This window comes from Salmo trutta, chromosome 16 (genome assembly GCF_901001165.1).
Source record: "Salmo trutta chromosome 16, fSalTru1.1, whole genome shotgun sequence".
NCBI classification, from domain to species: domain Eukaryota; kingdom Metazoa; phylum Chordata; class Actinopteri; order Salmoniformes; family Salmonidae; genus Salmo; species Salmo trutta.
The window spans coordinates 45,218,601-45,245,062 of record NC_042972.1 but is presented as its reverse complement, the minus strand read 5'-3'; the positions used below and the strand labels follow the sequence as shown (position 1 = coordinate 45,245,062).

The window sequence follows — 26,462 nt, the reverse complement described above, 5'->3', positions numbered from 1 at the left end:
TCTCAAAGTTCTAACTATACCAACGCCCTACAAGAATGATCAATTGGTGTCAGAAACTGAGCTCTTGCTTCGATGGCAGATTTATTTTATAATCATTCTTGCCAGTTTACTGTATTGGCAAGTTGTAATCAGAGCCATTATGTACAAAAATGCTTGTGTATGCCCATGTCAATATGAACAGCTTGATCTAATGATAATCACTAGCTTACTCGATATGGCATTTCACTTGTCCTTTGAATGATTTTCCATACTCAAGGCTAGGGACGTGAAATAATGTATAATAGTGCGTTTAAAGATTGACACATTTAGATAACTTTATGTTGTGATTAATAACAATCCTAATATCTGCAGAGTTTTGCCTTAGTGATTTGACATTTATTGAATAATGCAAAGAACAGCATGCGTCAGAATGGCTACAAAGGATTTCCAAGTTCATTGTCAGTCCAGTCAGCCAGTTACTGCTCATGTTGAATGGATCCCAGCTGGGAAGCACTCTCAATCGGAAATGGACCAGCTTGGACACCTGCACTCAAGTTATGCTATACTAAATCTTATGTACAGCACTTGTACAGTGCTTGACATCTGCACTTAACTGGTCTCACAATATAGCCATGGTCACTGCACAGTCTCTCAGAGGCTCAATTTGAAAGCTAAATCTTTTCATTAACAATAAAAGATGTCAAGGATTGATAGAGATTCACGGCATTAATGTCCAAACATGAGAGCCAGGCCAGTGCCAAACCCTGCCTGATCCCTCCTATAACGACTTGTCCAAAATCAACAGGCAGTGGGGATGCTTCCTGGGGCCTCCTGTTCTCAGGGTAGACAGAGCTTGTTATTACACTGGGTTCTGGGAACACAGGAAGCCTCTTGAAACATTACCACAGTACACCTAAATGAGAAATGTATGTTGAAAAGTGACTGTCAGCAGGGTGAACATAGTGACGAATCCAACTTAAGTCAAGGAAGTTTGAGACAAACACCCCCCCCCCCCCCCCCAAAAAAAGCAATTTGGTGCAAGGCCACAATAACAACAAGTGTCACAATAACACAAAAATAGACCCAGTGTGTAGAGTTGGAATTTTATTCATTTTCAACATACAATGAGCATAAAACATGATTGAAGGCTATGACAGAAAAGGAAGTTAACTGCTACAAACACCAACTTTCCTCTGAGAAACGAGTGGAATAAAATGAATGGATAATTCACATTGAAACTCCTGTTAACTTTCTTTCGTTCTCAATCTTTAAAACAAACAAAACAATGACTGCCTAAAATTGTAACAACATTTTTGGCAAAGTTGATATCCCTCACACCCTTCTAACAAAATAAAATACATTTTCCATGAACTTAAAATACATTAAAATCATTTTTTTTTCAAGTAACAGATCAGGGAGTTTTGTTCCCCCTCTCGGAAACAGAAATTATTAAATTAAAACTAGAGCGAGACAGGGCTATGCAGAAAGATTCAGAGAATGCTGGCAGCGCAAGGGGAGAAAAATAAGTTTGGTTCACATTGAAAATAAGTCCCTGATAGATACTGTAAAACAAGTGATTCACATTCTGCTTGCTTAGGTAAATATTGACATGGGTTTAGCATTTTCCTCCTTGCTTGTCAAAGCATTCTCATTCATGGTACACAATCGACATAGTCCAGTTTAAAACATCACTCACCCAAACACTTTCATGGTCCCCCCCACAACTCTCATACCTAGAGCTCACATTTCATTTTCTCAAAAGGCGCATGGGTGTACATAAGGAATTCATTTCATGATTTTACTTTCCTCTTCTATTAAAATATAGAATCCATTAATATGGGAGGGCTAAAAATACAGACCAAGTAAAAAAAAAAAAAAAGGAATACACGAAGCAGTCGTTTTTTGTTGTTGAATACAGTAGATATAGGACCCCAGAGTTCAAAGTTCAGACATCTTCAGGTCGTGCATGTGGCTGAAGACGAAGAGAACCAAAAGGCAAAAAAGCTCATCCACTGGTTCTCATCCAATCATTGGGATTACCGTTTCACCTTTGGGTGTGGGTATAGTTCAGCCATCGAATCGGACCTCAGACCATCAAAGACAAACCCACCCCGTCCTCCCATCTGTAATGGCCTATACATCCTGACCCCTGCTCTGTCCTTCCTCACCATGCTTGTTGAGTGCACACCTATTCCCTTGTCAGGCTGGCCATCGGGTGTAATCAGTTAAGATAAAAACAAGTATCCAATAAAATTAAAATCGCATAATTAAAACTGCAAACAGGATTTAAAATTCATAGTCATCCTCCGCCATGTCGATAGCCCAGGCAAACTTCTCACGCTGAGTTTTGTTGTAGATCTTCTCGATAGGGATCCCCCACTTCTTACACCTAGGAAGGAGATGGCAGAAGGATATTAGAACGATCAACACTGCAGGAGTTCACTCCATCAACACCAAACCCCTCAACTCACTCACTACTTTTAACTAATCTAAGACACAGCCACATGCGTCAACATTTACTAGCAGAACAGTGGGTGCGGATCAAGGGGCAAGCAACGGCGGGTGTAAGACGTTGTGCATGTTTGTCAACAAGGTTGCGGTCGTGTCTCACCAGGCCACAGAGATGCGCGGGTCCAAGTAGTTGAGTTTGGAGGTGCCTAGAGCGATCTGCTTGTTCTCCTCGCGGTCCGTCGCCTGCACCTCTAGCTTCATCAGCTGCTCCTCTAGCCTCTCCACAGCCTTCTTCTTGGTCTCCACAGCTCTGGGGGAGCAAGGGAGGGAACCGGCTACATCTACATCCCAGCACAAACGTACCCGTGGATGCCTGAGGCCAATCAAATCTTCATACTTACTTTTTGAACCTCTCATCTCGCCGTACTTTGAGGTCAGCCTTGGCGCTCTTCACGTCTCTCTTTGCGTCCGAGAGCTGGTCCTTCTTTGCATCAATCTGATAGAATTATTATCAACGTTAATAATCTTGAAACTAAATGCCATGTACAGCTGGATTCTTATTATGTGCCTATAAAGACTGATATTCCAGAGACAAGTATTCCCAAAATAACCAAGGGAAGAGTATGCATCCAGCTGACAAACACCTACAAACAAATCACAAACATCCTAAACAAAAGCAACAGTCTTTGGTTTCCTTTTTGTGCCATCAGCAAAGCGCCATTAGACTAGCCGTGTGGCCCGCCCAGTGCCTCACTTTAGTCTGGAGGTTCTGCATAGACTTCTCAAAGGTCTTGGGTTGGGCCCTCTGATGGTTACACAGAATGGCCACGGCTCTGTTGGCCCTGTTGTATGACAGGATCTTGGCTGGAAGGTTCTCATCAGCTACAAGTTGGAGAAGAAAATTGACATTGTTACGACAGTTGCTATAAACTTTACACAGTATTACAAGTGACCAGCTGCACACATATCTACAACATTCTGGAGCTATCATGTCTCCCACCACAGGTCATACCAATTCAAAAGTGTGTTTTGGGCAGGTTGTGCATTCTCAGACCCACTGCCACGGGTATGCGCACGGACTTGATGACTTACGGCTGGTGAGCTCCTTCAGCTGCTGCTGAAGGGTGATGGAGGCGTTGTAGGTACGGAACACTTTAGCCGTCAGGCCGTCCATCAGCTCCTGGAGGTGCTTGTTCAGAATGGAAGTCTAGAGAGATGGAGAGAACGCCACCATGAGAAAATATGACCGATTACAAGAGGGGCAGGATTACGAGACAACATCCAATTCCCACACGCATCTTAGTGCATTCACACTCCAGCGACATCAAATAATGTGTATTAAAAGTCCTTCCTCACGGAATTCTTGTTTCGTTCTTACATTGAGCCGGTCAAAGAGGTCGTCCTCTGGCTGCTTGTTCTCCATGAACAGCTGCAGGTTCTTGAAAACCTAGTAAAAATTGACAGAATATTTACAACTCGTAACAATAACAGGGAGCAAGCATTCTCTGGACAGGAATCTGGAAACCATTGTAGTTCAACTACAGTGAAAAAAAAAGACAGAAAATGTTCTGAACTAAAAGCAACTTCTTGAAGTCCTTACCCGCTTCTCCACTGGGACTTTGTTGTAGTAGCGGATGGAGTCTTTACCCAGGAAGTCAAACTCTACCACAAAATCCTGGCCATCCTTCTCGGGGTACAGGTTGATGTGTTCCACCCTGAGGGAGCAGCAGCCCACTGTGTCCGCCGACTCCCCTTCCTCCTTCTCGTTACCTGCTCTCAGAGCCAACTGGGGCACAGCACCACAGGGAACATGTTACAACCAAACTTGGAACTCTGTGTGTGTGTGAGAGAGAGAGATAAGAGCAGCAGTCTAACCTTGTCGATGAAGTAGAGTGCCACGGCTCTCTGTCGGATTCTCATCTCCTTGGACTTCCAGTCCTCACGGTACTGATTCCTCAGCCGTTCCACACACTTCTTCAGATTTCGGGCCGTCTCATACTTCTGCCAGTCCTTTTCTCCCTGCGAACCAACAAACCACCATTACAGCACTAACGAGGAAGAGATGGGGCACAATGAGGAACTATATACAGAATTGTTGCTAGATTGATTAATCAATTGGCCTACATGGCTATCAGTAAATGCAATGTCCTACAAAAACATTCCAGCGCTAGGCCTATACAGGCTACTTGTTGTAGCTCTATTCACCGCAAATGGCACACTCCACTCCGTGGACGCACCAGAACTATATTTTAAACTCAGCAAAAAAAGCAAAGTCCTCACTGTCAACTGAGTTTAATTTGGATTTTTACAAATTATCTTTGAAAGACAGGGTCCTTGCACTTGCTAGGTAATTTGTCCTGGGATATAAACATTGAGTTGTTATTTTACCTGAAATGCAAAGTCCTCTACTCCGACAATTAATCCACACATAAAAAAGGCCAACCGAATCGTTTCTAGTCATCTCTCCTCCTTCCAGGCCTTTTCATCTTTGAACTTATGGTGATCCATCTACACTTTCATAGTATTACCACAACAACCGGCAAAACAGTCCATCTTTCAATCACCCACGTGGGTATAACCAATGAGAAGATGGCACATGGGTACCTGCTTCTATAAACCAATGAGATGGGAGAGGCAGGACTTGCAGTGCGATCAGCGTCAGAAATAGAAAGGAGTTCCATTTTTGCCCTTGGCACAATAATTGAATAACATGGATTTCAAAATGTATTTTGCGACACAATTCGAAGTGTCCGGTCTGGTCAGCATGTTAGGGAGTTAATGAAAACCGATAAACAAAATGGTAGTCTAATAGGCTGACCACACCACTCACGTCATGTGCTGCAAAATAAATGTAGGAATATATGTTATTCAATTATTGCACCCACACTGCAAGTCCTGCCTCTCCCATCTCCTCATTGGTTAATAGAAGCAGGTACCCACGTGTCCATCTCCTCATTGGTTATACCCACGTGGGTGATTGAAAGATGAACTGTTTTGCTGGTCATGGTAATACTATGAAAGTGTAGATGCCAATCACCATAGAAGTTCAAAGATGAAAAAGCTTGGAAGGAGGAGAAGACTAGAAACGATTTGGTTGACCTTTATGTGTGGATTAATTGTCGGAGTAGAGGACCTTGTTCATTTCAGGTAAAATATCCACCAAATGTTTTTATCCCAGGACAAATTAGCTAGCAAGTGCAAGCTAACTAGCTAAATTGCCAGAAATGTTTAATGCTTTTCAACCTGTCCCCAAATTAATGTCATTGGTTCAGAGTTTGTTTTGCTATTTTAACCTGCGTGTCGTGATCGCGTTTGGTGTAGGGGGACAAAATAAGTGTTGTGACGACCCTGGGTTCATAAGCGCGGATATCGACTCTGCCGCTTAAGCATGCTTTTGCGGCACAGTCGATAGAGCGCCAGACTCCGGGCTTGAAGGTCGAGGGTTCGAGACCTGCTCCTTGCCTGTTTCATTACAGTATGCACGATGGCGCGCACGCTCGCAGCCGGTTTGGGTTCCGTGTAATAATTAGAACCCAGATGGGCAGTCGACCTTTTAAATTACTATAGCGTCCACGAACAGCCTTGTTTTGTAGGAATCTGTCAATATCGCACAATGAAATTGCTAACAACTTGCTGTGGTATTCGCGTGGTTGTGGTAAACCAGAAACGGGGTACAATGTCATTTGACTAACTTTTTAATTCATTACGCAAAAATGACGGCGCTGAGACGGACACTATTCACTGAAAGAGGCTGTATCTCTATGTTGGTTGGTGATACGGATTCGGACTCGTCCTTGCACTTCGAAAAGCGTTGTCGAGGTGAGTGAAATATTTAAAACAGCAGATGTGTTGTCGATGTTTGATGCTGTGAAACTTGGAATTAGCTCTCTGATTAGCAAATCATGTCATGATAATTTGGTTGATACGGGAGAGCACATCAGCCCTTGAGCTCGAATGATTGCGCTGTCGTGGAAATGGCTGACTATACACACAGCGAAAAACTGCAACTAACTAGTTGGTTGTTTAACTAGCTAGTCTGTCAGGCAAGAAAAGTTGAGTAGCAGTAAATTAGTGCTGCACTCAAAGCATCAACCTCAGCTGTCACTTTCACAAGCTAGCCATAAAGACAACCAGCTAACTAGCCGCCGAAATGAAGGCTAGAGTCAGTTATCTGTTGGGTTTAGGTTATGATTTGTCATGTTTGCTTGGTGCAGATTCATAGGCTGTACTTTGCCTCGTTTTCCTATTATTTGACAGTTTAGCTGTCATGTTAGGGCAGTGGATGTCAGCACAGTGGAGCTCATGGAGTTGGTTATTTGTTTACATAGACAAAACAAGCAACTTGTTAGCTGGCTAAGTTTATTTAACTAGGCAAGTCAGTTAAATTCTTATTTACAATGATGGCCTACCAAAAGACCTCCTGCGGGGACGGGGCTGGGATTTAAAATAAAGTAACTACAGGACACATGACGAGACAACACTACATAGAGAGACCCAAGACAACATAGCAAGGCAGCAACACAATATGGTAGCAGCACAAAACATTGGGCAAAGACAACAGCACAAAGGGCAAGAAGGAAGAGACGATACACCATGCAAAGCAGCCACAACGGTCAGTAAGAGTGTCCATGATTGAGTCTGAGTGAAGAGATTGAGAACTGTCCTGTTTGTTGTTTCTACTGATGCAATTCATCAGCTAACATTGGTCAAATCTGTAGTTAGTCTGTCAGGCAAGAGTTGATGTGTGTGTGTGAGAATGGGAGGAGTAACTATCATACAAGTTATTATGGAAACCCCTTATTAGGAAGACAGTATGGTTGAGAAAAAGGAAGGAAGAAAGAGCGAGTGTGACAAGAGATTACTTTCCTGACCACAATTGTATCCTATTTGTTGCTCCTCTCCCTCTGTTCCTCTAGTTATGTGAAAGTGAGGGAAGTGATGTGGAGTCAAGGCTCAGCAGCAAAAGGCAGGGAGGAAGAGTTAGATGATTGGAGGGATAGAGATGTGGCGCAAGGAGGGAGAAGTGAAGCAAGGAAGAGGGAGTGAGGAACAAGAGGATGAAGCAGAGAGACAGCACACACACGCGTCTGCCCTAAGTCTCCCCATTCACCCTTTTACTATACAGCATGGACCTAAAGTGACAGTGGCTTTGGAGTTTTAAAAAAAGTGGTAGGAATCTGTTCGAGGTTTTAATGGATTACAACAAGAAATGGGCAGGGTTGACCATCTTGACCAAATAATGTTGGACGCACAGGCAGAAAATGGTGGAATTATGCATGCGCAACATTTCCATCAAATGCATACATTGTGTGTGGGACCCTGAAAAGGCCCCTGCCCAGAAACCCCAGGCACTGGTCCCTGAAGGCCTTAAATGCAGCTTGTGCATTTAGTTTGATATGGCTACAGTGGCAGGAAAAGGAGAGCCAAGTGTGGCACGAGGGTGTGTGGACTGAGTTGTAACTCAATTTGATAGCAGGTGAAGTTTGAAGGGCGCAAGAAAGGGTGTTTGGGGTGTGTATCCGGAGTGAACACAGGGCAAAGAGTGAGATGTGTAGAAACCTCCTTTGGGTGTTCTGTGCCACGTTGCAGGATGGGGCTGTGCTTCCAGAAGTTCCATGACATGTAGGCTAAATGCAAACACTAAAAGTGACTGTGTGAAATATGAAATTGGGACTAGAAAATCTTGTCTCTGAACAGTTTTGCATCTTCATCTGCCTCTAATACTTGTTACATTTCACTGAATTGAAGTAGGCCACTTTCTACATTGTCAGGCCTGGTCTGTACTAAATCTGGAAAAGATTACCTACATTAAGTACTTTGCATTGTTACAGAAGAAAGAATCGTTGTCAATCAGCCTACTTTGTGTGGGTTTTGAAATACTTTATGAATATTGTTGTTTGGTCACATTGGATAATTGTATTTCTATATGTAAATAATAAGTATAATATACTTGGTACATTTTGAGTGAGTCATTTCGTCAAATTTACAACTTAAAATACTCTGAGTGTCTAGACAATGGAAGACAATGTATTATTCCTATTTACATGAATGCGGTGTCATTAAAGATGTACTCTTTTAAAAGTTAGCTCAAAAACATGACTGTTTACAATAGAGGTCAACCGATTTATAATTTCACGCCGATACCGATTGGAAGACCAAGATTTTTATATATTTACAACACTGAATGAACACTAACTTAATATAGAAATAAAATAAATTCTCAAATAATGAAACGTGTTGAATTTGGTTTAAAGAATGCAAAAACGCAGTGTTGGAGAAGTGAAATATGTGCCATGTAAAAAAGCTAATGTTTAAGTTCCTTGCTCAGAACATATGAAAGCTGGTGGTTCCTTTAAACATGAGTCTTCAATATTCCCAGTTTTAGGTTGTAGTTATATACATTTATAGGACTATTTCTCTATACCATTTGTATTTCATATACCTTTGACTATTGAATGTCCTTATAGGTACTATAGTATTGCCAGCCTAATCTCGTGAGTTGATAGGCGCTATGCTCCAAGCATTGCGAAGAGCTGCTGGCAAACGCAGGAAAGTACTGCTTGAATGAATGCTTACGAGCCTGCTGCTGCCTACCACCGCTCAGTCAGACTGCTCTATCAAATTATAATACAATAAACACGAGCCTTTGGTCATTAATATGGTCAAATCCGGAAATTATAATTTCGAAAACAAAAAACGTTTTCTTTCAGTGAAATACGGAACCGTTCTGTATTTGATTGAATAGGTGGCAACCCCAAGTCTAAATATTGCTGTTACATTGCACAACCTTCAATGCCATAATTATGTAAAATTCGGTCTTTGTTAGGAAGAAATGGTCGTCAAACAGTTCACAACGAGCCAGGCGGCATATACCCTGACTCGGCTTACACTGAACGCAAGAGATTAACTAGGGAAATTGTGTCATATTGCCTGCTAACATGAATCTTTCAACTAAATATGCAGGTTTAAAAATATACTTGTGTATTGATTAAGAAAGGCATTGATGTTTATGGTTAGGTACATTGGTGCTACAATTGCGCTTTTGTTAAATCTTCACCCGTTTGGCAAAGTAGGCTGTGATTTGATAAATTAACAGGCACCGCATTGATTATATGCAACGCAGGACAAGCTAGTTAAACTAGTAATATCGTCAACCATGTAGTTAACTAGTGACTGTGTTAAGATTGTTTTTTTTTATAAGATAAGTTTAATGCTAGCTAGCAACCTACTTTGGCACCTTGCTGCACTCGCATAACAGGTGGTCAGCCTGCCACGCAGTCATCGGCATCCAAAAATGCTGATTGTTATGAACACTTAAATTGGCCCTAATTAAATCAGCCATGCCGATTAATCGGTCGACCTCTAGTTTACAAGTTATGCCTGTTTGAAATGTGAGAATTAGTTCTTAATTCTCAGTAATCTACAGCAGAATTCTAAAATTATATTGATCTAAAGGGTTAAACGTTAAATTGTTTCCATTTGCCACATCCCTAGACGCAAATGCAAGTGTTTGTCGCAGTCTGGCCATTGGCATCTCAAGTGAGAGTTCATTAACCTGTTAGGGTATTGGGGGCAGTATTTTCACGGCTGGATAAAAAAATGCACCCGATTTAATCTGGTTACTAATCCTACCCAGTAACTACAATATGCATATACTTATTATATATGGATAGAAAACACCCTAAAGTTTCAAAAACTGTTTGAATGGTGTCTGAGTATAACAGAACTCATTTGGCAGGCAAAACCCTGAGACAGATTCTGACAGGAAGTGGATACCTGATGTGTTGAATTGACTTTAAGCCTATACCATTGAAAAACAAAGGGAAGGAGGAATATTTTGGCACTTCCTATTGCTTCCACAAGATGTCCCCAGCCTTTACAAAGTGTTTTGAGTCTTCTACAGTGAGATCTGACTGAAGAAGAGCGTTGGAACGGCGATGGCCTATTAGACACCTGGCGTGCGATTTGATGGTGGGTACTCTCATTCCGAAACGTTTTAAAAGAGAACCCAATGGTCCGCCTTGAATTTTATTAATGTTCTGGTTAAAAAAGGCCCTAATGATTTATGCGATACAACGTTTGACATGTTTGAACGAACGAAAATATATTTTTTCCGTTCTTGAAGTGAAGTCCGGCTGGCTTAGATCATGTGCTACAACACGGAGGTTTTTGGACATAAATGATGAGCTTTTTTGAACAAAACTACATTCGTTATGGACCTGGGATTCTTTGGAAGTGACATCTGATGAAGAGAATCAAAGGTAATGGATTATTTACATAGTATTTTCGATTTTAGATCTCTCCAACATGGCGGTTAGTCTGTATCGCAATGCGTATTTTTCTGGCGCAGTGCTCAGATTATTGCAAAGTGTGATTTCCCAGTAAGGTTAATTTTAAATCTGGCAAGTCCATTGCGTTTAAGAGATGTAAATCTATAATTCTTTGAATGACAATATAATATTTTACCAATGTTTTCTAATATTAATTAATTATTTTGTTGTCATGACTTGACTGCCGGTATTGGAGGGAAACGATTTCCTGAACATCAACGCCATAGTAAAACGCTGTTTTTAGATATAAATATGAACTTGATAGAACTAAAAATGCATGCATTGTCTAACATAATGTCCTAGGAGTGTGATCTGATGGAGATTGTAAAAGGTTAGTGCATAATTTTAGCTGATTTTATGGTTTTGGTGACGCCTTTCTTTGAATCGACAATACACTACACACAGCTATTGTCAATGTACTCTCCTAACATAACCTAACTTTATGCTTTCCCCGTAAAACCTTTTTGAAATCGGTGAACGTGGTTAGATTAAGAAGATGTTTATCTTTCAAAGGCTGTAAGTTAGTTGTATGTTTGAGAATTTTGAATTTTGACATTTAATTGGTTTCAAATTTGCCGCTCTTGAAATGCACCTGCTGTTGATAGGGTGCGCCACGGGTGGCACGCTAACGTCCCACATAGCCCCAAGAAGTTAAGACTAAAATACATCCCCCGATATCTCTGCATCCACTATGAGCCATAATGAAGATGCCCCTACTAGTCAACCTACCTTGATTCTGGAGCTGGGGTTCAGCATGATGTACTTAATAGCACCTTGGATGTTCTCTGTCCACGACACCAGCCAGGTCACCTTGTTGTCATGACGCACCTCCTTCCATTTGGTGCCAGTGGGAGGCTTGGGCTGCTTGGAGCCCCTGTGGAAGAGACAGGCAAAGTGGGTGAGTGAGAACAAGTCTTCAGATGTACAAATCAGGTCCAAACAAGCAGTCCATGTGTCAAAGTAATCAAGAAAAACAGGAAAGTGCTTGTAGAAAACAAAGCCTTTTCCTTCATTATGTTCATATTGCCACCTGCAACCAAGACCCTCTAACTCACTTGCTGCAGTTGATGATGATGTCCTCAGGGCGGATGCGGCGCTTCAGCATGCCCATCTTGGGGTGGTCTCCTCGGCCACGGAATAGACCCGGAGGCTCAATGCGAAAGTTAGCGATGCGCTCCTTGTGGTTATCCATGATGCAGAAGCCATACTCCTGGAGGAGGCGCTCGTTCTCCACTTTGATTTTCTACAATAAGCAGAGAACCAGAGTCAAACCAGTTAGATGTTGGTAGCACCCAGGACCAGCCTGAAGATACTACGTATTACCATTCTCTGCCACCTTGGGTAGAACTATATTGGACAGTCGTGTTTAAAAAATAAAGTATTGTTCTAGCTCACCAGTTTATCATCTTTAGTCATGGCCTTTCTGGCCTCAGACTGAACCTTGAAGTATTCCCCCATCTCATTGAAGTTACACTTCTTCAGGTCTGTAATCTTAGACTTCTCCTCAGAGGTCATTTCCTGTAGGAGAGGGGACAAAGTTAGACAAGTCATGAATTACTATACAATTAAAACCAATGAGATTTTTAATAAGCAGGTAATTTGCAAACCCTAAGTATACAGCCTTGAACATTCCCTACCTTTCTCCAGTCTTTAAAGAAGTTTTTCCGGAAGGTGTCCTTGGTAGTGTACTCATGGTCCAGCATTTTGGCAAAGAAGGTGGCCACCTCCTCAGCTTCTGGGCTGAGCTTCATCTGCTTCCCTACATAGATTAACGGACTTGTTAAAAATCAGCCAATCCCACTGAGCAATTTACACACAGATAGACCAAGTGTCATAAAATTAGCAGCACTTGAGTATTAATCTTACCATCATAGAAAAATCTGACATTGCTGGGAAGAGGTTCATAAGGTGCTGCCATGACTGGGCCTTTGTGTTCCAGAAAACTCCATTTGGAACCATCTGTTGCCCTCTCCTCTTCCCACCTGTAGTCCAACAGGGTACAAGAACGTAGATTGGTGAGAAGGAAATGATTGATTGCGCAAATTACTTTGTCCAACAAAGATACACAGAACATCCATATTTGTGCATCCCATAACAAAGCACAACTCAGTCAGTGTGCCTTGACGACAAGTCTGTAGTAACACAGCTGGCGGGCAACTATGAAACGCACCACTTCCACTTCTCCTCAGGCTCCTTCTTTGCTTTCTTTTTCCCATCAGCAACTTCCCCTTTCTTGTTTTTTTGTGTCTTTTTGGGCTTGATGTCCTTTACAAGAAACACAGAAGAAACGCATGAGTCTTTCTCTCAAGGGATCATTGAAATAGAGCCAATATTAATCTGAAGATTTCCCATACCTCGTCTTGTTTCCTCTTCTTTGCCTTCTTGTCCAATTTGTCATTTTCAAGTTTAATTTTTTTGGGTTTGAATTCAGTTCTGAAAAAACAAAACGTCTTATGAGGCTGGAATGCAATGGTAGATTCAACGATCTTGGTCTTCTCTACACCAAAAGGAAGCTGGGGAGTTCTTGCAAAGCCAACAATGACCAAACATTAGATTTCCCAACAGAATTAGGACAAACCAGATGGGGTTGGTCTAAACATGGCAACTAAAACTCTTCATTGTACAAATACAACAGGGCCAAAGACTAAGGAATAAAAATGGGCCAGCTGACAGAAGTCAGTCCAGATCTACTTACTCATCATGGTCACGCTCTCTCTTCAGGGACTTGGGAGAGTGGTAGACATCATTGTCCGGCTCAGACTTAATGCGAGGAGGGCTGGTGATTGATTTCTAACATTTAGATTTATTGTGCATTTGAAATCAGATATGTAACCAGCAATTGTACACAGCATAAATGTACAATACATACACTAAACTTACCTGGAAAAGCCATTCTCTTTTTCCTTCTTCGGCTTGATCTGCAAGATGACATCGACGAGTTAACATGCATATTGTTAAGAACTATAAATTCCAGTTTGCACTGTAGGTGAGACTGGACAAAAATTTGACATACTGATTGGCACATCTAAACAAATGGTAGCAATGCATCCATCTCTATTGGACAATTAGCACCCTCACCTCCTTCCTCTTGTCTTTTTCCCTATGTCTGTCTGTGCTGCCATCTTTGTGCTTAATTCTCTCCTTTTCCTTTTCTCTGTGCTTCTTTTCAGAGAAGTCCTTATGGTCACTGGAATTTGACAGATTACAAAAACATTCCATCAGGATCAGTTAGACCTAAATACCAATTGGGAAATCAACTAACTGGAGAATGTTTAGGATTTACTAGACTAGAGCAACAAAAAGTGACTCTTGCCCTATGCGCATCAGACACATGACCTTACAAACACCAACGTTAAAGAGCTCGTCAAAGCAAATGTTTGAGTCAAATTACTGCCCCAGTGGCGCACTAGGTTTCCCCTTACATTACTAGACAGACTCATGTACCTATGCAACCCTGCTTAAGAGTGGCGACTCATACCTGTTGTCATATTTTGAATTCTCACGCTCCTTGTCCTTCTTGTGGTCCTTGTGTTTGTGTTCTTTATCCTTGTACTTATCTTTATGCTTGTGAGAATCTGCAAAATAAAAAAATAAAATACAGCTAAATAATGATGACCATAGAGCAATGGTGTCTTTTTGTAGGCACCAACTCCACCATGGTTCATTGGATAAAGCATATGGGGAAATAAATTGAGTTTTGGGATAAAAGCCACAGGCTTAGGAAACCTTAGCTTTGTTCTATGAGAATCCTCAAATGTCACTGAATTTTGAAGCATTTGTATAATTAAAAAGCACAAAGGCTTCATAATTCATAAAAGGTCATTAACTGACTCTCAGAACAAAATGTGTAAGGTCTCCCAAGCCCATGTTAAACCCTGAAATAAGATCAGAGGTTATCCCAAACCATATCCTTCCCCCATGAATTTTCCCCAAAGGAATGGTTGAACAAACCAGAGGTAACTAATATCCAGGTTTCAGGACTACGAGCTGGTGAGCTCTATTGCCAAAGGAATAGGAAAAATACCCACCTTCTCCAACCCATCTCTAAACCCGGCAGGCAAAAACAGGCCAATATGAAAGAACAAAAGACATCTACCGCACCAGGAACAACGAGTAAGCGATACCACTCAAAACAAGTTCAGACAAGAGTCCCATGGTGAAAACTTAACAGGTAGTTCAAAATAAAGTCCCCAACAGGCTGAGTGAGAAAATAAATACGCAAGTGCATAAAGACATGGGAAGATACTAGTGTTGTAATGTCTGAATGCATGACAAGATGGGCACGATCCCGCTCTAAGCTCAGGCCAGAGCCCTCATCCACCACCCAGGTGTGAATTTGAATACTGCCAGTCAGATTATGGGCATGTGTCAACCGGAATAAATGACTGGTTGGTACTGGTAGCATTTGGATTAGGGCCATCTTAAGGTATATTTGCATTTTGGGGCCCTTGTTTATGACAGACCAAACACTATCAATAGAACACCCTTCACAAATAAAGTTTACAAATTCAGGTCAGACTGAGGATTGGGAGTACTGTGGGCAGATGAAGTTATGAATTTGTGCCGTGGGAGAGGACATGCCTTACATGGTAAGACAGCTCCTCCTAGTGCGCAGTGACAGCTAAGGTACATTTTTACTGGGACACAGTATCAACATGGAAGAAAAGGGGGGAGCAAGACAAGTTAACAGGCCTCGTCTAGCTTCAATACTCATCTCATATGTATATACTGTATTCTATTCTCTTAGTCTATGCCGCTCTGACATTGCTCATCCACATTTTATCCTTAATCCAATCATTTCCAATCTTCTCTAGTTGACAGCCAAAGAAACTTAATACGTTAAATTACTTTCATGTATTGCCATCAAGGCGCGTCTTGAAAAGGTGTGAGGCTTAAAAATAAGTGACTCAGTAACAAGGTTCTATACCCCACAGCAAGCTACTGGTTCAGACACCAATAAACTAAACATATTTCTGATTGTCAGATCATGAGATTAATATTTTATTTACAACCAAATAGGATACAAAGTTACCCTACAGAGGCAAAAATAGTTAGGGATTGCACTATGAATGTAGGCTATAGTTCTTTCGCGCTATGAAATAATTAAATTCTATCACAGTATTGGGACAAGCACTTGCAGGGCTTGCACTGATGTTTACAAATATCTAGTAATAGTATGAGGGTACATTACAGCTTTTCATGTAGAGCTTAAATGCAATATCAGCGCAAATCAAGGAATGAATCCATCTTGTACCATGCATTACTTAGACCTGGACTTATTGCACATTGTGTTATATTACAGCCTTATCCTAAAACTGATTTAATGCCCCCCTCAAATCTACACACAATACCCCATAATAAACAAAGCAAAAACAGGTTTAGAAATGTTTGATATTCGTTTTTGAAAACATTTACAATCACAAGTAGTCAGACCTTTTACCCAGTACTTAGTTGAAGCACCTTTGGCAGCGATTATAGCCTCGAGTCTTCCTGGGTATGATGCCACAAGTGTGGTACACCTGTATTTGGGGAGTTTCTCCCATTCTTCGCTGCAGATCCTCTTAAGCTCTGTCAGGTTGGATGGGGAGCGTTGCTGCACAGCTAATTTCGGGTCTCTCCAGAGATATTCGATCAGGTTCAAGTCCAGGCTCTGGCTGGGCCACTCAAGGACATTCAGAGACTTGTCCCGAAGCCACTCCTGTGTTGTCTTGGCTGTGTGCTTAGGGTTGTTGTCCTGTTGGAAGGTGAACCTTTGCCCAAGTCTGAGGTCTTGAGCAGGTATTCATCATTGATCTCTGTACTTTGCTCTGTTCATCTTTGCCACAATCCTGACTAGTCGCCTAGTCCCTGCAACTAAAAAAAACACCCCCACAGCATGATGCTGCCACCACCATGCTTCACCGTAGGGATGGTGCCAGAGAATCTTGTCTCATGGTCTGAGTCTTTAGGTGCCTTTTGGCAAACTCAAAGCAGGCTGTCATGTGCCTTTTTACTGAGGAGTGGCTTCCATCTGGCCACTACCATAAAGGCCTGATTGGTGGGGTGCTGCAGAGATGGGACAACCATCTCCACAGAGGAACTCTGGACCTCTGTCAGAGTAACCATCGGATTCTTGGTCACCTCCCTGGCCAAGGCCTTTCTTCCCCGATTGCTAAGTTTGGCCAGGCGGCAAGCTCTAGGAAGAGTATTGGTGGTTCCAATCTCCTTCCATTTAAGAATGATGGAGGCCATTGTGTTCTTGGACCTTCAATGTTGCCTACATTTTTTTTGGTAGCCTTTTCAAGATCTGTGACTCGACCCAATCCTGTCTCGGAGCTCTATGTACAATTCCTTCGACCTCATGGCTTGGTTTTTGCTCTGACATGCACTGTCAACTCTGGGACCTTATATAGACAGGCGTGCCTTTCCAAATCATGTCTAATCTATTGAATTTCTCTTTGCTAATATTTCTAAAAAGCGGTTTTCTCTTTGGCATTATTGGGTAGTGTGTAGATTGATTAAAAAAAATCCTAAATTTAAAAAAATTAAGTCTGTAACAGGAAAGGCTGTTATGAGACATGACACATTAGAAAATGGGGTCAATGCACTGTTCTAACAACTTCATATCCGAATTGAGAGCGATGGCTTCTTTGCATGTCAAAACCCACCCTCTATCTGGACATAGAAGCTGACACTTAAGACTCCTTGGGAAAGATTATTGGTCTGTCAAAAGCTGTAGGATGTTGTGGCAGCCAACCATGATGTCCCAAGGCCTAGTAGTGGAGCCCTTCTTGTTCATAGGAAATACATTGTCATATGAGAAGTAAACTCAATTCTCCTATATTGACATGACTTGTTTATTGTTCAGGTAGAGAACCTTTCAGAAAAACAATTTTTACTTAGTGGCAAGGGGAAGTGTGTAGCTTGTGAAACCCCCAAAAGGTCATTCATACTTGTTAAATACCACTGCTGGGTTTTTACTTGTTTTAGTTAGATCTCAGTAGCCATGTGGGTCAGGCCATGGCAACAAAGCTATCAAATCAATGAATTCAGTCCAAAAAAAAAGATATGGTAGTAGCATATGTATTGCCACAATATCTTGTACAAGAAGTGTGGCAAGGTGTTCCTTAAATGCTTCATAGGTTTACAACTAGCTAAAGTAAATGTTCCTTTTTATGAAGAAACAGTAGCCATCCATAATAAATTCAGGTAAGACTGTACCAGAATGCTGTTTAAGCTAAATTGGGCTATCAGATTGTACTTTCAACACTGTGAATCATGTCTGATCCAAACGCTCCTGCGTGTTTCGCCTCCATATCACCGCCATCTGCACTTCAGCTATGTTTTCTACAGTCAGAAAAAAGAAAATGGCGCAGAGACTAAGTCCTCAACCCCCAAACCCTTACTTTCAGACCCGGAATGTGGCATTTTACGAAGGCCAACAACAAAATTTAATTTGATATACCAATAAAACACATCCAGTTCTTTATGAATCTATGTTCAGGTCGAGATTATAAAATGTCTATAAACTATTAAAGAGCCACCCATTTGAACAATAGGCGCTTGTGAGTGAGGGTGAGGACTTAGTCTCTGGACGCCATTTCTGTCCTTTGCTATACTATCTGTCTGGCTAGAGAACTAGCATATGCTAGCTAGCAAGTAAATAAATTCAGACAACTTTAATGTCCTCAAGATGCCATTAATTTTGCAATAGTCAAAGTACATACAGGCAAGATCACATTAAAATGCAAAACGGATCGCTAGCTAACTATGCGGTGTCTGCGAACAGGTCAGAATTCGAAGGAGAAAAATCATTGACATTTCAGTTTGACACATCACACTTACCATTGACCCGAGAGCCGGAGTCGATCTGCAAATTTTAAAACAAAGATTGATTAGGTATCTTAGTTGATGGCTTGCTGGGTAGTTAGATATTTAACTTTGAACTTTGTCTAACAGCTAGCTAGCGTAACGTCAGCTATCTAGCAACCCTGATGTGATGGCTGGCCAGTGACTGGTCTTAAATGGCTTTCAACAGCAATTAGCTGAGCTAGCGCACAGTGCCTTAGCCTAGTTAGCGAAAGTTAGTTTACAATTGTGTGGACATCACATAACAGGACTAAAAAGTACAACACGTAAATATTACTGTCCCATTTGTTGCAGCCAATTATATACAGTACACAGCAATTAGCTAGCCAAGTTATCTAGCTAGGTCGCTTGCTAACGTTAGCTAGCTAAGTTAGTGTAGCTGAGGCAAATAAAACAGCAAGCTGTTTTAATGTCCTACACAACTGACACTGCAAAATATTTCAACTGTTACCTGGCTATCGTTGTGAGAATGATCTCCACTCATTTCCAATTCTTGATCTGTTAAAAACAATGTGTGAAACCTACAGGAAGAAAACGCCGGCGAATTGATACGGGCAGTATGAAGAAAGGAACAGTTGGGCAAAAGATTTGTCTGAGTTCTATGAAAGTGCGCATGCTCATGTCCTTTAAATGGGAGGGGAAACGCGTTGGGCAATTGTAGCCCCTCCCTCTAACAGTGTTCTCCGGTCCATGTCGTTTCCTCTGGTTTCCACAGAACATGCATACCGGTAGGCATACTACTGTAAACCAGGTACCACACAGCACACACCCAGTGGCGACCCGTCATTCAGGGCAGGTGTTTTGAGCCTCACAATTTTAGGTAAAAAAAAATAAATAATATATATATATATATATATATTACTGCTCAAAAAAATAAAGGGAACACTAAAATAACACATCCTAGATCTGAATGAATGAAATAATCTGATTAAATACTTTTTTCTTTACATAGTTATTGAATGTGCTGACAACAAAATCACACAAAAATAATCAATGGAAATCCAATTTATCAACCCATGGAGGTCTGGATTTGGAGTCACACTCAAAATTAAAGTGGAAAACCACACTACAGGCTGATCCAACTTTGATGTAATGTCCTTAAAACAAGTCAAAATGAGGCTCAGTTGTGTGTGTGTGTGTGTGTGTGGCCTGCACGTGCCTGTATGACCTCCCTAGAACGCCTGGGCATGCTCCTGATGAGGTGGCGGATGGTCTCCTGAGGGATCTCCTCCCAGACCTGGACTAAAGCATCTGCCAACTCCTGGACAGTCTGTGGTGCAACGTGGCGTTGGTGGATGGAGCGAGACATGATGTCCCAGATGTGCTCAATTGGATTCAGGTCTGGGGAACGGGCTGGCCAGTCCATAGCATCAATGCCTTCCTCTTGCAGGAACTGCTGACACACTCCAGCCACATGAGGTCTAGCATTGTCTTGCATTAGGAGGAACCCAGGGCCAACCGCACCAGCATATGGTCTCACAAGGGGTCTGAGGATCTCATCTCGGTACCTAATGGCAGTCAGGCTACCTCTGGCGAGCACATGGAGGGCTGTGCGGCCCCCCAAAGAAATGCCACCCCACACCATGACTGACCCACCGCCAAACCGGTCATGCTGGAGGATGTTGCAGGCAGCAGAACGTTCTCCACAGCGTCTCCAGACTCTGTCACGTCTGTCACATGTGCTCAGTGTGAACCTGCTTTCATCTGCGAAGAGCACAGGGCGCCAGTGGCGAATTTGCCAATCTTGGTGTTCTCTGGCAAATGCCACACGTCCTGCACGGTGTTGGGCTGTAAGCACAACCCCCACCTGTGGACGTTGGGCCCTCATACCACCCTCATGGAGTCTGTTTCTGACCTTTTGAGCAGACACATGCACATTTGTGGCCTGCTGGAGGTCATCCTCCTTGCACAAAGGCGGAGGTAGCGGTCCTGCTGCTGGCTTGTTGCCCTCCTACGGCCTCCTCCACGTCTCCTGATGTACTGGCCTGTCTCCTGGTAGCGCCTCCATGCTCTGAAAACTACGCTAAACAGACTCAGCAAACCTTCATGCCACAGCTCGCATTGATGTGCCATCCTGGATGAGCTGCACTACCTGAGCCACTTGTGTGGGTTGTAGACTCCGTCTCATGCTACCACTAGAGTGAAAGCACCGCCAGCATTCAAAAGTGACCAGAACATCAGCCAGGAAGCATAGGAACTGAGAAGTGGTCTGTGGTCACCACCTGCAGAACCACTCCTTTATTGGGGGTGTCTTGCTAATTGCCTATAATTTCCACCTGTTGTCTATTCCATTTGCACAACAGCATGTGAAATTTATTGTCAATCAGTGTTGCTTCCTAAGTGGACAGTTTGATTTCACAGAAGTGTGATTGACTTGGAGTTACATTGTGTTGTTTAAGTGTTCCCTTTATTTTTTTGAGCAGTGTATATATATTTTGGTGGCTTGCCTGTTTTGCTTGTTATTTTGGAATTAATACGTGTCACATAAGTTTGCAAACAATATAACAAGAAAAAATTGATTGAGTTAATAAAGCCGCATGCAACCATGGTCTTTGTTTTGCTTTCTTGAGTAAGGCAGCTCCAAAATGTAGGTGTTTCAGCCTAGCTCAGTGCTTTCTGTGGTGGTGGGGCAAGCCAGCAGAAAATACAGAGCGTTGCGCCTGATTGGCTGAGTTTTGTGTCATGATTGGCTCAGTTTTCTGTCACTCATGGGACAGTATGTCACCCCCAAGTCTAAGGTTAGAGCTCGAAAAATTTTGCCCCTTGGTTTCTGCCATGGAGTTATATTAGAAGTGCCCATCCAAGAAGGCCCAAGGTCATTGGCCACAGATATAATGTGATTTGAAGTCATTTTATCTACAGTTGCTTTGATTGGACTGATCATGTCAACATCTTACTTTCAAAGTCTTAGCCAGCAGTCATCATCATAAATCAAGTCGACAATCTATTGTCAAATCCTTTTTAATCCTTGTCATTTGAAGATAAATAATGAAGAGAAATTATAGATGAAACATTGGTGCTCATCAGCCATTGGACATAAAGATTACACAAGTTGGAAATGGCAAATTAAACAATGAGTCGTTTGGAAGGAATCAGTGTCTAACTGCAAGCAGTGCAAAGCAATCAGTAACAGTAGCCTGCTATTCAATGGAGTGGCTGTGTTTTTTTTCTCTAGTTCCCAGCATAAATCCAGAGAATGCTAGAGTTTGATGACAAACCACCGCGCCACCTTCATGTTTGTGAGCACAAGCCAAGGTGAGTCAAAAATGGATTGTATGCTGCTGCATAAATGACGTAATATGCAAGGGAGATATGTATACTGTAGCTAAGAAAGTAAAACTAAGTGTATGTTGTGTAGTAAACTGTTAGTCGCCCATGTGCCTCACCCTGATAATTGGGTTTATTTTCACCTCTTAATTTCACCTAACGTTACTGTTCTGACTCGGTGGTGCTGCACATGTAGCCTATAACCTGTTTTTGAGAAATGTCATAATCGAGTATTGTAAGAGGTTTCATTGTCTGCTTATATGCCCCCTTTATCTGACTTGGTATACAGGGAAAATACTGTAAGAACGGCCCATGTTCTGCATTCTGTCACTGTACATTTCAAAGTGCTGAACACATAGTTATATTGACTTTGTCCGTCGTCGCTCGCTCATTAATGTCTTAATTGATATTACGGAATGCCTCTTATCTGCTCATTGTTCCCTTATGCCATAGTTTGTACATCTCAATTGTCAGTAGAAACCACATTTGTTTAAGCAAGTCAGCCATATCAGTTATGTTTTTTAAAAAGGCAGTAAACGAGGCTGAATTAATTGTTTAGCTGCCAGACAAGGCTCTGCTGATAGCCAGATGTAGTGGTGGTAAGGATTCCCTCCATGGTGCTGAAAAGAGAACTCTGCTGTTGGGACAGATTTATGTAGGCCCTAACAGTTTGTGGGCACCGCTTGTCAATTAACTTACTATTTATATTTTTGACAACTTTTTACTTTTACTCCACTACATTCCTATAGAACGTATGTACTTTTTTACTCCCATACATTTTCCCTGACACCAAAAAGTACATGTTACATTTTGAATGCTCTGGCCTTTTAGCCACTAGAGGCCTCTATCATTAGGTCATGGCTCACATCAACTCCATCATCCCTGAAAGCCTAGACCCACTGCAATTCGCATACCGCCCCAACAAATCCACAGATGACGCAATCTCAATTGCTCTCACACTGCCCTTTCCCACATGGACAAAAGGAACACCTATGTGAGAAGGCTGTTCATTGACTACAGCTCAGCGTTCAACACCAAAGTGCCCACAAAGCTCATGACTAAGCTAAGGACACTGGGACTAAACACCTCCCTCTGCAACTGGATCCTGGACTTCCTTAAGGGACGCCCCCAGGTGGTAAGGGTAGGTAACAACACATCTGCCACACTTATCCTCAACACGGGGGCCCCTCAGGAGTGCGTGCTTAGTCCCCTCCTGTACTCCCTGTTCACCCATGACTGCATGGCCAAGCACAACTCCAACACCATCCTTAAGTTTGCTGACACAACAGTGGTAGCCCGATCACTGACAACAATGAGACAGACTATAGGGAGGAGGTCAGAGACCTGGCAGTGTGGTGCCAAGTCAACAACCTCTCCCTCAATGTGAGCAAGACAAAAGATCTGATCGTGGACTACAGGAAAAGGAGGGCTGAACACGCCCCCATTCACATCGACCGGGCTGTAGTGGAGCGGGTCGAGAGTTTCAAGTTCCTTGGTGTCCACATCACCAACAAGCTATCATGGTCCAAAAACATCAAGGCAATCGTGAAGAGAGCACGACAACACCTTTTCCCACTCAGGAGAATAAAAAGATTTGGCATGGGTCCCCAGATCCTCAAAAAGTTCTACAGCTGCACCATTGAGAGCATCCTGACCGGTTGCATCACCACCTGGTATGGCAACTGCTCGGCATCTGACCGTAAGGCGCTACAGAGGGTAGTGCGTACGGCCCAGTACATCACTGGGGCCGAGCTTCCTGCCTTCCAGGACCTATATACTAGGCGGTGTCAGAGGAAGGCGCAAAAAATGGCCAAAGCCTCCAATCACTCAAGTCATAGACTGTTCTCTTTCCTACCGCACGACAAACGGTACCCGGAGCGCCAAGTCTTCGCCGAAAAGTCTCCTTAACAGCTTCTATCCCCAAGCCATAAGACTGCTGAACAATGAATCAAATGGCCACCCGGACTATTTTCATTGACCACCCCCTCCCTTTGTTTTGACACTGCTGCTACTCGCTGTTTATTATCAATGTATAGTCACTTTACCCCTACCTACATGTACAAATTACCTCCACTTTTGCACTTCAGCACCATGGAGAGTGGTACCGGTCGGTGATGTCCTGTCTTCTTTTTGGTGGTGCCATGGATAGCAACGATGACAGAATAAAAATATATTTTGCATGCACATGACTGTGGGAATATCAGAGCTGTGTCCATGTTAACCTTGTAAACAATTAATTTATTTGAAACAAGTGTTTATTTGCTGAAATATATGCCTTTGCCCAGCTATTAAAAGGGACAGGTGCCTATTTGAGAGTTAATTGAAGTTTTATGGTAGATCAATGCATTACCTACACTACCGTTCAAAAGTTTGGGGTCACTTAGAAATGTCCTTGTTTTTGAAAGAAAAGCAAACATTTTTTGGTCCATTAAAATAACAAAAAATGTATCAGAAATACAGTGTAGACATTGTTAATGTTGTAAATGACTATTGTAACTGGAAACGGCAGATTTGTTATGGAATATCTACATAGACGTACAGAGGCCCATAATCAGCAACCATTTCTCCTGTGTTCCAATGGCACGTTGTGTTAGCTAATCCAAGTTGATCATTTTAAAAGGCTAATTGACCATTAGAAAACCCTTTTGAAATTATGTTAGCACAGCTGAAAACTGTTGTCCTGATTTAAAGAAGCAATAAAACTGGCCTTCTTTAGACTCGTTGAGTATCTGGAGCGTCAGCATTTGTGGGTTCGATTACAGGCTCAAAATGGCCAGAAACAAAGACCTTTCTTCTGAAACTTGTCAGTCTATTCTTGTTCTGAGAAATGAAGGCTATTCCATGCGAGAAATTGCTAAGAAATTGAAGATCTTGTACAATGCTGTGTACTACTCCCTTCACAGAACAGCACAAACTGGCTCTAACCAGAATAGAGAGAGGAGTGGGAGGCCCCGGTGCACAACTGAGCAAGAGGACAAGTACATTAGAGTGTCTAGTTTGAGAAACAGACGCCTTACAAGTCCTCAACTGGCAGCTTCATCAAATCGTACCCGCAAAACACCAGTCTCAACGTCAAAAGTGAAGAGGCGACTCCGGGATGCTGGCCTTCTAGGCAGAGTTGCAAAGAAAAAGCCATATCTCAGACTGGACAATAAAAAGAAAAGATTAAGATGGGCAAAAGAACATACACTGGACAGGGGAACTCTGCATAGAAGAACAGCATCCCGGAGTCGCCTCTTCTCGGTTGACGTTGAGACTGGCCATTTTGTGCCTGGATTCGAACCCACAAATGCTGACGCTCCAGATACTCAACTAGTCTCAAGAAGGCCAGTTTTATTGTTTCTTTAATAAGGACAACAGTTTTCAGCTGTGCTAACATAATTGCAAACTGTAGTACATCTAAAACACATATCCAAAGTGCACAACTGAGTTAGTTTGTCAATAATATAAGCCTCTTGTTATTGAACATTTCATAGTGTGTTGATATACTGCACTCTATTGTCCATCAGGAATATTGCAGTAGGCCCAACTCCCTGCTTGCATCCCACTTAGTCCTCTCCCAGGGCTCATAGTTTTGGCTTGCAAAGTTGAGGATGTCTTGTAAGATAAGGCCAAATGAATGTGGGACATTGGAGTGTATTACTGTATTTGCACTTTGGTCGAGGCAATACTGCACTGGAGAACATTGTGAAAAGAGGCATTTTAGTGGTGCATGTGCATATAATATGGATCATACACACTTTTGTGGAGACCAGTCGTCAGCGGATCATTCACACTTGGGTGAAACATAGGTGTTTCTGCTATATTTCCCCTCAGTTCTCAGAGTGACCAGTAGAGCATTCTGCTCTGTGTGTGGATCATTTTACACTCAGTTCAGTGTGGCTAAATGTCATTAAGAGGATTATCAAGGTTGATGATGATGATAATAATAATAATAATAATAATAATAATAATAATAATAATGAGGTGGGGCTTATATTGGTTGATGGAGGAACATGAGGTACCAGCAACTTTTTCTCTCATTAGAAAGGACATTCTTGTTCAAATCTTCAGACATGCTGTACCAGGTGAAAATTAAAATGCTGAATAGTTTACTCTTTTTTTTCTTTTTTTTTACCTTTATTTAACTAGGCAAGTCAGTTAAGAACAAATTCTTATTTTCAATGATGGCCTAGGAACAGTGGGTTAACTGCTTTGTTCAGGGGCAGAACGACAGATTTGTACCTTGTCAGCTCGGGGATTCGATCTTGCAACCTTTTGGTTACTAGCCCCTCATGTTTTAATTAATTCAGTTTCGGTAGTATGGAATTTATTTAAAAAGCAACACACACAAACATCAAGATCAAGAAACACAAACCTTAAGATCAAGATTGGAAGTTACCTGTCCAAAGATTGTACATTTGAAAGAACAATCACTGCCATGCATAACTACTTTTTTTACTGTGTGAGAAGTTGAATTCTCTTGATATACATTTTCTCCACAAGAGGGCACCTCAGCCCTTTCAACTTCCCTGGCCTCATCACTAGCTATGCCCATGCCAGAATTCAAGCATAACCAGTGCTTGACTTGACAAGGAGCTGAGTACG

At 42.1% G+C, this 26,462-nt stretch overlaps 1 protein-coding gene across 1 annotated transcript; it reads right to left on the bottom strand.

The window, feature by feature from the left end:
- Window positions 1–1,067: 1,067 nt before the first annotated feature.
- LOC115150834 (DNA topoisomerase 1) lies at window positions 1,068–19,217 on the bottom strand. Its single transcript, XM_029694551.1, has 21 exons — window positions 19,060–19,217; window positions 18,585–18,609; window positions 14,239–14,335; window positions 13,839–13,947; window positions 13,641–13,678; window positions 13,456–13,536; window positions 13,115–13,193; window positions 12,931–13,025; window positions 12,627–12,742; window positions 12,398–12,519; window positions 12,156–12,278; window positions 11,816–12,003; window positions 11,490–11,634; window positions 4,306–4,449; window positions 4,031–4,216; window positions 3,809–3,877; window positions 3,523–3,637; window positions 3,185–3,312; window positions 2,832–2,926; window positions 2,591–2,740; window positions 1,068–2,368 (listed from the first exon to the last, which is right to left on the bottom strand). Exons 1-21 carry the CDS (start codon window positions 19,090–19,092, stop codon window positions 2,266–2,268), a joined length of 2,241 nt encoding a protein of 746 aa, XP_029550411.1. The 5' UTR covers window positions 19,093–19,217; the 3' UTR covers window positions 1,068–2,265.
- Window positions 19,218–26,462: the final 7,245 nt, after the last annotated feature.

Excerpts from the sequence above, each read along its gene's own strand:
- LOC115150834 (XM_029694551.1), bottom strand. The coding sequence starts at position 19,092 with ATGAGTGGAGATCATTCTCACAACGATAGCCAG. Across the intron at positions 13,537-13,640 it reads AAAGAGAATGGCTTTTCCAG|CCCTCCTCGCATTAAGTCTG; the intron begins GTAAGTTTAGTG and ends ATCAATCACCAG. Across the intron at positions 12,004-12,155 it reads TGACTAAAGATGATAAACTG|AAAATCAAAGTGGAGAACGA; the intron begins GTGAGCTAGAAC and ends TGCTTATTGTAG.